The sequence below is a fragment of the Tupaia chinensis genome, unplaced genomic scaffold (assembly GCF_000334495.1).
Source record: "Tupaia chinensis unplaced genomic scaffold, TupChi_1.0 Scaffold000057_1, whole genome shotgun sequence".
NCBI classification, from domain to species: Eukaryota; Metazoa; Chordata; class Mammalia; order Scandentia; family Tupaiidae; genus Tupaia; species Tupaia belangeri.
The window spans coordinates 4976396-4987443 of NW_006159515.1; the positions used below are offsets into that span (position 1 = coordinate 4976396).

The 11048-nt window shown below is 44.0% G+C and overlaps 1 protein-coding gene across 1 annotated transcript in view; it reads right to left on the minus strand.

Moving 5' to 3' along the window:
• CLYBL (citramalyl-CoA lyase) overlaps positions 1 to 9572 on the minus strand; it is a 142171-nt gene extending 132599 nt beyond the window's left edge. The window contains exon 1 of the mRNA XM_006141555.2: positions 9430 to 9572. Within this exon, the coding sequence (XP_006141617.1) occupies positions 9430 to 9572 (143 nt within the window). The remainder of the gene's footprint in view (positions 1 to 9429) is intronic.
• Positions 9573 to 11048: the final 1476 nt, after the last annotated feature.

Genomic DNA, 11048 nt, shown 5'->3' on the forward strand with positions numbered 1-11048 from the left:
ATGGTGGTTAAGGCATTAGATTCACACATGGCTGACTGCAGTTTGAGTCCTGAATCTGGAACCTAGCTTTCTCACTTTCCCTCCCTCTTTCTCTGTCTCTGCTCAGTGTATGTGCTCTGTAGCAAGTTTTAAAAATAATAATGATGATAAGTAAATTAGGTAAATAATTCTCAAAATAAAGAAGAGAATCACCCCCCAGGAGGACGGCCATGCCACAATCCCCTCTCCTCCAGTCTCCTCTTACGATTCTGGGTGCATATGCACACATACCCAGCATGTGATTCTTAAGCTGCTGGATCTGGGACTCGAACCACACAGTTGGCCACAGTTGGCCATGTGAGATCCAGCGCCATGCCACCTTAACCTCCATGCCACCTGCTGACTTAAGGAGACACATCTTTTCTGCTGCCTACTTAAATGAGGTGGTGCCTAGAATCATCAAATTCATACAGCCACGGGACCAGCAGTTAGCGTAATGGCTATGTCGCTAGACTCCCATGTAGTTGACTGCGGTTCGCGTCTCGGACCCGGTGGCTTAAACTCACGCCGGGCGCGTGTGCGTGCGTGCCCAAGATCCCGAGAGGAGAATGGAGGAGAAGGAATTGTGGCATGACCATCCCCCCTGGGGGTGATTTCTCGCTTTCTATCTCTCTGTCTCTGTCTGTCTGGCAAGCGCACGCACCCTATAGCAAAAACCTCTCCAAAAAAAGACAAAAAAAATTCATACAGCCAGAAAGCTGAATGGTGGTTGCCAGGGCCTAGGAGCAGGAGGAAGGGGGAGTTACTATTTTTGTTGTGTTTAGAGATATTTTCGCTATAGGGCGTGTGTACTCACCAGGAAGACAGAGACAGAGAGAGAGAAAGAGAGAAATTACCCCCCTCCCCCAGGGAGGATGGCCACGCCACAATCCTTTCTGATCTATTCTCCTATAAGGATCTTGGGCATACACGCACACATGCCCGGCATGAGTTTTAAATCACCAGGTCTGGGACTCAAACCATGGTCCACTACATGGGAGCCTAGCGATATAACCATTATGCCATCGGCCAGTCCTGGGGAGTTACTGTGTAACGGGTACACAGTTTCGGTTCGGGACAATACAAAGTTCTAGAGATGAACGCTGGTGCCGGCTGTCCAACAAAGACAATGTATTTAATGCTGCTACACTATATGCTTGAAAATGGCGAAAACGGTACATTTTGTTATCTATATTTCACCACAATTAAAAAAGTTACCAAATCTGTTTGCTTTGTCACATCCATGTGGTTCAAGTCCCTTTCTCACTTCCCACCTCTCTCTCTTTCACTCTGTCCCTGTCTGGTCAAATTAAAATAAATAAATAAAATAAATAAAGTTCAACAAAATAATCCTTTAAAAAAATGTATTGATCCAATGCAGAATGGATCACGCATTCAATACGAGCTGGGCCTTGCCAAGCAAGGGCGGTGAGTGTAAGGCGGAGATGACCTTCCAGAAGCACCTCACTGTCACTCGCTTGCTCAGTCGCCCGATGGGCTGTGCAGCACAAGTTGTCCAGGGTCCCAAATAAGACGGCGAGTTTTCCAAAACAAAGACCATGAGTCTATCCCTTGTGGGCTAGTCTTTCCTAACGACTGGGGGGAGGCAGCGCTCACTGTGGCTCTACCCCCATGGCCCTTGGGGGACCTGGCAGCACCTCTAAAGGCTAGCACTGACGTTTTCTGAAAGATGAAGAAGGAGTTCCAGAAACACTACGCCTAAGTCAGACTGCAGAAGGGAAGAGGAGGGCGAGGGCAGCTGTCTGAGAGTAGGACAGGAGGAGAGAAAGAAAAAGGATGAGGAGGGGAAGGATGAGGAAGAGCTGGGCTGGGTGAGAAAGCCTGGGGTGGGGAGGAAGGCAGGAGGAGGGGAGGAGGGGAGAGTGGGGGTGGAGGGGAGGGGAGCCAGCGGAGCTTTTTGTTTTTCTGTGAAGCTCCTCGCTTTGTGAGGCTGAGGGGCTGACAATAGAGCATGTGCCTGTTGGTGGGTATTCGCAGTAATCCCACTTTCTTGCTCTACTTTTGGTGAGAGAAGGAGGAGCAGAGGTTTTATGTGGACGGGAAACTGGAGGGATTTTTCTTTCCTGGCTTGACACTGAGGTCAAGAGGGAAACCTGCACTCCTTCACTGAACACGTCTAAGGACACAATGCGATTAGCATCTCTTCTGCGCTGGGGCTCCTGGGCACACAGGGGAGCCCAAGGATGTTGATCATTAACAGTTAACTGTGGATGCTGCTGAGAACGTGGTCCAGAAATGACTTCCGGGACTGTCCTCCTAGATATTCCATAGATGGGGTCCCGCGTGTACCCCGTGCAGGGAACTAAGATGTAGAGCACCTGTCAGGCGTGTGACATAGCAGTGTCAGGGACACTGTAATTCAAACCTAAAGGACATCCCAGCCAGACTTCCTTTTGCCTCTGTAGAGACTGCTCGTAAGTTTCGATCCAGCCACTCTGTACATAAGGAATGAAGGGGAAATTTACTTCATTATGGACTATAGGTGGACATTGAAAGCAGAGGTTTCTATTGCATATTGGATTGTTCGTTGCTGGCATTCTTAAGATCTGCTTCTAAAACCAGCTGCCAAAAAGACAATATTTAGTAGCTAATGTATTGAAACAGCCAATGGAGGGGCTGGCAGGTGGCACGATGGTTAAGGTGCTGGACTCCCACATGGATAACCGTGGTTCTAGTCCCGGACCTGGTGGCTGGCTTTCTCACACTCTCTCTTGCTAGTAAAATGAAATAATAATAAATAAAATTAAATAAATAATTCTTAAAAAGTAGTCAGTAGAAAATATAGGAAATATTATCACCATAAGACCATCAGAATCCGTTTAGCAATTCCTTCAGTGCTGGATGATTCTGTCGAAAATTAACACATTTAAAGGTGAGATGATAATTTCTTGGCTTGTTCAGAGCTTTAGAAGTAACGGAGCAAATGTGAGTATAAAGATCAATTTCTCCTTAACTTTTTTCTTTAAAGGTCACCAAAGAAGGCTGTCAACCTGACAGATGTAGCTCTGGATCCTCTTACAGAGGTTTTCCAAAGCTCAAAGGCTACCGAGTGTCAAATTAGCGCACCTCCCCCATGACTGGGTTCTTTGATAGGAAAGTAATCATGGCAGAATTTTTTTCTTCCTCCAGAAAATGGCTCTGCAATTTTGAGAAAATAGTTCTTTCCACATATTAATTTTTTTTTGGTAACTGTCATGAAAATGATCTGGGTTAATGGAATCTCCGTTTTCTTCCTAGATTCTCTCAAAAATTCCTTTCAAGTGCCAATCTCAATGAAATGAGGCCAAAATGTTGCATAGCTTAGAATTGTGATATTTTGTTAGCTGCCGTCCCTTGATGATTTTGATTTGTAGATTTGGGGGAAGAGTTTAATATTGATCTCTCTTTCTCTCTCTCACACTGAATAATTTTTAGAAAAAACACAGTCTGAGTCTAATTGCCAGACCCATACCACACACACGAAAGCTGTGAATACAAGCTGTGATCACGTATCACGTGTGTGTGGCTTTGATTGTGTGGGACCCACAATAAGATTAAGATTGTTTTTTCCTTCTTAATTATTCAGAGCTAAGTGTGATGAAAATTAAAACTAAACATATGGATGTGACCATGAAGGTTTTTTCTAACATAGTTTTTTTTTTTTTTTAAAGAATGTTTACTTTGCTACAAGCACTAATTCATTTCAATATCTATGTAAGGCAAGACTTCCTAAAACTTGCTCGAATTTGAGGGACACTTACAATTTTTTTCTTAATTCAGTGCCACTTAGCCATGCACCAGCTCAAAGTACAAAAACAGTCTTTTCCCTTTAGCTTTTATTCTTTTAACTTATTTTATTTAACTTTATTTATTTCTCTATTTATTTATTTAAATTTGACCAGAGAGTGAGAAAGCGAGAGAGTGAGAGAGAGAGGGGGAAAGTGAGAAAGCAAACTGCCGGGTCTGAGATTCAAACCACAGTCGGCCATGTGGGAGTCCAGCGCCCTTAGCCACCACACCACCTGTGGGCCCTCTTTTATTTTTAGCTCCCCCCAAAACCTGCTTTTATTGAATATATATTGTTACTTAGTTTTCAGTAGAATGAACTGGCCAAATTTTAAAGTAACACATCTATTTACAATAAATACAAAGGGAATAAAATTAAAATGAAGAGGGGAGTCCTTTTCCCAGCTGTATGTCTCTAATAATCCATGTTACGGTTTCTTTGTAACTTGATTTGGTTTTCTGTGATAACAGCAAGGAAGACGGGATAGGTCATCCAGAGACCTAGATAACCAGAAGATCTTTGTCTTTGGAATGTGCATAGTCATTTTAAAAGCTGATTTAATCTTATATTCTGTCAGAATAACACTATATTTGTCTTCTTTGGAACATGCTAACGATATGCCAGGGAGCAGGCAGCTCAGAAGTAGGTTGGGTGACAAGGACAGTCTGAGACTGAAGAGTTGTTGCAGATTTTCACGGCACCAAATGGACAATCTCCAAATGGTCCTCAGAGGACAGAGGACACTGAGCTACAAGTGAGGGGATGTGAAACAGCCACTGGTCCAGTGGCTCCTCACTTCACGGCTGAGTTCTGTTCCTACGTTCCCAGGACTAGGTCGTAAGAGGATTGGTTGATAAGCAGGAAGCTAAAGGTGGCTGTCCCCTGGTGTGCCCTGGCACTATGGGGCATGTATCTTTCAATTGGTATCACGAATCCCACACTAGAAGAATGTAACTGTGTCCGTTCAAAAAGCAAATGTTAGATAAGCACCAGAGAGCAACGAGACAGCCCATAACACGGTAATATAAATCCAGAGAAATCATTTTGATTTATTCCAATTATTATTGTGAGTGCACAATGAAGCACAAATTTATAAACGAACCACATAGTCTTGCGTGACTGCAATTACTGGCCTACTGCAGGAAGGGGACAAAGACTGGGCAAGGAGAGTCCCTGCTTGGAGAACTGGTCTCCAGTCACCGCGGTCGTTAAACAGGCAGGTCATTAAGTGAAGAGCAGCTGCCTGTGGCCCGCCACACTGGGTGGCCGACCTGGGATGCAATTCCCAGAGTCCTCTTTGGCATCCTTGCTCCCTCTTCTGCCTGGTGGTTTCTCCCTTTCCCTTTGGCTCCTATATCTCTTGCTGACTTGCTACCCCGAAGCCATAGTTGCATTTCTAGGGGGATGTAGTTACTATCTGTCTCTGGCCACCTGGGGTTAGAGAAAGGTTTGGTGCCCACAGAGTCTAAACCAGGTCCCTTCAGTCGTAAGAATCCTGCTGATCATTCATATGGGCCAACCAGCTCCTGGTTAGTTTACATCTAACTATATATTTCACTCTTTTTTTTTTTTTTTTTTTTTTTTAGGTTTTTGCTATAGGGCATGTGCACTCGCTGTAAAGAGACAGAGAGAGAAAAATGAGAAAGCACACCCCCTCCCCAGAGGGGAGGGCCACACTGCAATCCTTTCTCCTCCACAATCCAGTCGGGAGTTTGGACACACACGCACACGTAACCCGCCAGGGTGGGACTTGAACCACATGTGGGAGTCAGCCATGTGGGAGTCCAGCACCTTACCCACCATGCCACCTGCTGGCCCCAGCTAACTACTTTACTCTTACCAGATCTCTGTGACCAGAGTACAAATTCCAAATGCCAGAGTATCTGCGAGAACTTTCTTCTCTAAGTATGCTGTAAGTGTAATTTAAGTTTCCATAGTTGGGGCTGGCAGAGGCATGGCGATTATTGGGGCTGGACTTCCACATGGTCAACCACAGCTCAAGTCCCAGAGCTGGTGGCTTGCTTTCTCACTTTCTGTCTTTTCTCTGTGTCTCCCTCTGATCAAATTTTTTGAAATAACAATAATGATAATAAATGAAATACTTCTAAAATAAAGAAAAAAGGTTCAATGGTCATTCAATGACCAAATAAAAGAGAAAACTTTCAAGTACTTTTCCTTGGCATCTAATTAACATTTTAAAGAAAATGGAGCAACAGGGAGAACTCAGTTTATCCTGGTTCCTGGGGGAGACTGGTAGACTGCAGTAACAACCCAAAGGCACAGGAAGGGGATAGGATATTAAATTACAAAACGCCAACATTTGCATAGTAATTCCCACTAATTAAGAAAGAAAGATATGAGCTGTTTGTTATAAACACCCCCAGGTCTTAGGCAAACACGGAGAGCAAACCACTGAGCGACCCAAGCTTGGTCTAATCAGAGCCCTTTCCGAGCCCGGGCAGCCACAGAGCGCGCGTTTGGTCACACGTGCTAATAATCCCAGATATGGCGCCTACATTTTAATCATTTGTTCTGGGCTTGTTTCTCAAACAATTAGCACTAATGAGTGGCCAGAATACCTTGGATCATATATGTCTAATTGCAGTCAAGAGCCGTTCCTGTCTGCATGTACATTTCAATTTACCTCTGGGGATAATGTTTGTTAATTGTATTTCTTTATACCAAGGGAAGGAAAAGGCAGGCAGGCAAAAAGGGGCTAAGTGTTCTCCTTTTGTTCCCACAAGAAGCTAAAGTCACTTCAAGAGGCACTTAATCCCATCATCCGCGGTTACAATTGCCTTGCAGCATCAATCAAAAAGAATCTGAAGTAAAATGATGCAGCTATATTGTGTAATTAAAAGCAATTCAGGTAGTTATTGCTTGGGGCCCTTTACGGGTCCAAATACTTAAAATGGCCCTGCAGGGATCCTAAACACTGCAGTGTTTTAAATTTGGTTAGCAACAATTCCCTGTGGAAAAGGAAGAATATGCAAAGGAAAAAAAAAAAAAAAAGGAAAGAAAAGAGAAAAAAAGAACAAAAATAAAATACAATGCCCACTATCTTCTTCTAGTAAGAATTGTTAAGCAAAAGAAGAGAGAACCCAAATGGAAACTGGAAATGAAAGAACCCCACAACACCCAGCTAGCTGCAAAATGAAATAAGCGCAGGGGAGGAAGGAGAAAGACAGACGACGTTCTCCAAATCAGCCTCTACCCCAATCCTGAGTCCTGCACTTCGAAAACCACTTAGGATAATAACGGCTGGGTCTCTTCAACCCGCAACAGTGTTGTGGTTTCTGTAACGTAAAAAAAGAAGCTTTCTGGAGGCTCAAGCTTATTAAGAAAATCGAGAGTAAATTTATGGTGTGTCTAATTCGGTTGCTCCTTACAAAGCCAAGCTGTTGAGAAGTACTTCTGAAAAGTTTGACACAGGTTTCTAACTTAATCGAATCGTTTTTTAAAAGAAATTGAAGTGCTGAGGCCTTTAGGGTTTCCTGTTTTGTTTTGCTTTTTAAAAATGAAAAGTCATTATGGACAGAGGTTGGGAAGAGGCTTCATTCTCTGGTTTTGATGCTTGGCTAAAATATTTTTAAATAAAAACACAATTCCTCAACAGATGTAAGACTAGGGTTAAAAGAACTGTGTGTACTTAAGTTTTACCATCATTTCTCCTTTTATAGTAAAAACGGGAAAAAAGGGTCTCCTGTTGATTTATGAAAGAATTTCAGGGACAAATGTTACATGCGTGCTTGACTGGGGCGTTGGACAGCCAAGAACTCCAGAAAGACACCAGGTTACCCTAAGCATAAGGAGTATTCTGGAAGCAGTAAGTATGTCGTAAGGTACAAATTAGTGGCAAATGTAACCATGGCCTAAAAACCACTATCTGTGAACACACAGGGTCTGGTTTCAAGTGCGCATTGAAATTACAAAATGACTATCATTTAAACACAAAACAGCTTTCATTTTCCACGTTAATATTCCAGCAACCTAAGTCAGTAAAAATGCTGACAACTGAAAAATGCAAAAGTTCTTTCTTAAAAGTTTAACCTTACATAAACTACTAATACAAAGTGGTAGGATGGACCAACTGTGTTTCTGTCTGTTAAGAGAACCAAACTTTTTTAAAAACAAATCTCATTTTAAAAATGTGTCTACCTGGGACCAGCAAGTGGTGTGGTGGTTAAGGCACTGGACATTCCCACATGGCCGACCATGGTTCAAGTCCTGGACCTGGTGGCTTGCTTTCTTCTCTCTTTCTCTTTCTGTATCTCTCTCTGGTCAAATTAAAAAATGGATGAACAAATAAATAAATATTTTTTTAATAAATAAATAAATAAATAATAAAAATGTGTCTACCAGTAACCAGCAGGTGGCATGGTAGTTAAGGCACTGGACTCCCATATGGCTGAATACGGTTTGAGTCCTGGGTCTGGCAGCTTGCTTTCTCACTTTCCTTCTCTCTCTCTCTCTCTCTCTGGTCAAATTAAATATTAACAACAAATAAAATTAAATACAGAATTGAAAAAAAAAAAAGCTTCTCCAAGGTCAATCCCTAGGGGGGCTGGACACACCGAAATCCCTTCTTCTCCATTCTTCTCTCAGGATCTTGGGCACGCATGCACACGCGCCTGGTGTGAGTTTAAGCCACCGGGTCCGGGACTCAAACCGTGGTCGACAACATGGGAGTCCAGTGACATAGTCATTATGCTAACTGCTAGTCCCAAAATAAGTAATTATTTTTTAAAAAATAATCTGTTGGGGCCAGTAAGTGGGGTGGTGGTTAAAGCACTGGACACTCCTACGTGGCCAACCACTATTCCAGTCCCAGGCCTGGTAGCTTGCTTTCTCACTTTCCCTTTCTCTCTCTCTCTCTTTCTCTGGTCAAATTAAAATGAATGAATGAATGAATGAATAAATAAATTAATATAAGTAATTATTTTTTAAAAAATAATCTGTTGGGGCCAGTAAGTGGGGTGGTGGTTAAAGCACTGGACACTCCTACGTGGCCAACCACTATTCCAGTCCCAGGCCTGGTAGCTTGCTTTCTCACTTTCCCTTTCTCTCTCTCTCTCTTTCTCTGGTCAAATTAAAATGAATGAATGAATGAATGAATAAATAAATTAATTAATTAAATAATTCTCTCTTTTTTTAAGGACTTATAAAAAAGCTTTAAAAAGAATCTGTCTACCAGGGGTACTAGGTGGTGTGGCAGTTAGGCACTGGACTCCCATATGGTCATCCATGGTTCAGGTGTTGGAAAATCACACAGGGTACGTGTGTGCGCGCGCACGCCCAAAATCCCAAGAGAAAAATTGAGAAGGGATTGAGGTATGGCCATCCCTGCTGAGGGGTAATTTCTCACTTACCCTCCCTCTGTCTCTGTCTCTCTCCAGTGAGTGGATGCTCCCTATGGCAAAAACCTAAAAAAAAAAAAAAAAAAAAAAAGTGCCTGTCATGTTTTTTCAACTACATTGATCACATCCTTAGCGATAGGACACACCCCCCGGCGGTTCTGTGGCGCGTTAACTACTTCCTGGAGGTTCACACTTGTTCATTATTCAGCAGTCAGTCTTTCAGCGCCCACGGAAAATCTGTAGCCTTCCATGGGTAGGGCTGAGGGCCTGACATCCACGACTGCCATGTCCTTATCACCCTCGCCTTCTAGTGGCCTGGTGAGAGGGCACAGTCCAGGGACTGTGAAGACGCAGACGACAGGGGAGTGACTTATCTGAGTCTCATTCCCCATCTCCACCACCACCGACATTCCCAGATCGTTGATTTCAAAAAGGAGCATCCCAGCGTCTTTGCCACAACGGTGCGATCAAAGCCTCTGTTTCATGTCCTACGGTGTTTTTCAGAAGCTTTTGGTAAGATCTGCAGGTACTTTCTCTTAGGGAAAGGAAACAGAAACTTTCACCAAGGAGCACTGAAGGACTACACAAAACTGAACCGTGTAGGAGAGACCGAGTGTGCCGAGAATGGCTCAAGCCAGAGTCTGTCTTCAACATGTCTCCAGTAACAGTTCTTAATAGGCAGGTGCTTTATCAATCTCATATTTCTTTCCTCTCACGCCCCAGGTCTATTCACTACCCCCCACCCCCGTGTCCCTAATGCTCTCCTGGAATCCCCCAGGGTGGTGCCCACCACAGGCGGCCAGAAGCAGCCCCACGCCGGGCCCTTCAATTCCTGCCATCGATCCAGCTGCGTGCGCGATGCTTAAATGCTGCCAGGTCAAGCTGAAGAGCAGGACTTGAGAATTCAGTGCTAATTACTGTGATTACAATCTGTGTCCCAAGCAGCCAAAGCCTCTGGGAAGAGTCTACAGGCGACCTGTCTACGAATCAAAAATCTCAGTTTGAGAGACGCAGAATCTATGCAAGCTGACTTTCCAGCTCGTTAAGTCATAATATGAACGTCACGTTGGCAATGATACCCTCTCTGGACGCAGATGAACTCAGGCAAGTCCAGCACGGAGAATGTACGAGACAGACCGAAAGGGAAATGATCAAACAGAACCCCCGCAGCCGCAAAAATATCTCACGCCAGAGCCCTGCGACGTGATGCTCAGATGGGGATTTTCTTGCGATGGCTAGAGACCCTCCTCATCCTAGCTAAGTGGGTGCTTAAGGAAAGGCGCTTACAGACCTCGTTCTCTGCCAAGCACAGGGAGAACCTGTCATGGGAATCTTGAACCTCTTAGTATACATGCTAATTGTGTATTTACCACTGAGCTCTCAAAGGCGGACTCACCAGAGGCAGAGAAAATGATCTCGTAAATATACCTGATATGCCACGAAAGAATCATGAAAGAAAACTTGACGGTAGAGAATGCTAAGACGGAGTTCTGTTGTCCTGGGCACATACACATTTCTGTAAGAAAATGGAATAATCTGAAACGAAGGAATTATCTGGAATCGAGGAGTAAGACATCTGTGTGCTGGCTGGGAGGCAGCTAGCTTTGCTCTGGAGTGCGAGGCTCCTTTTCCTTTCCTCCAGACTGGGCAGATACGCTTGTCCTTGGCCGGCTTTATACCAACACGGTTCTCCCCGGGGCAGAAATATTAGGGTGGACTTCATAGCCCCAAGTCACCATATAGAATTTGAAAGGGATTTCTATACCACTGTGATATATCAGCGCTAGGTTTTCATGTGAGGCCAACAAACTGAGGGGGATTTTGCAGCTGAATTCTCACAAGGAACCTTCCAAAGTTGGTGGGTGTCACACCGGTGTGGTGCGTGC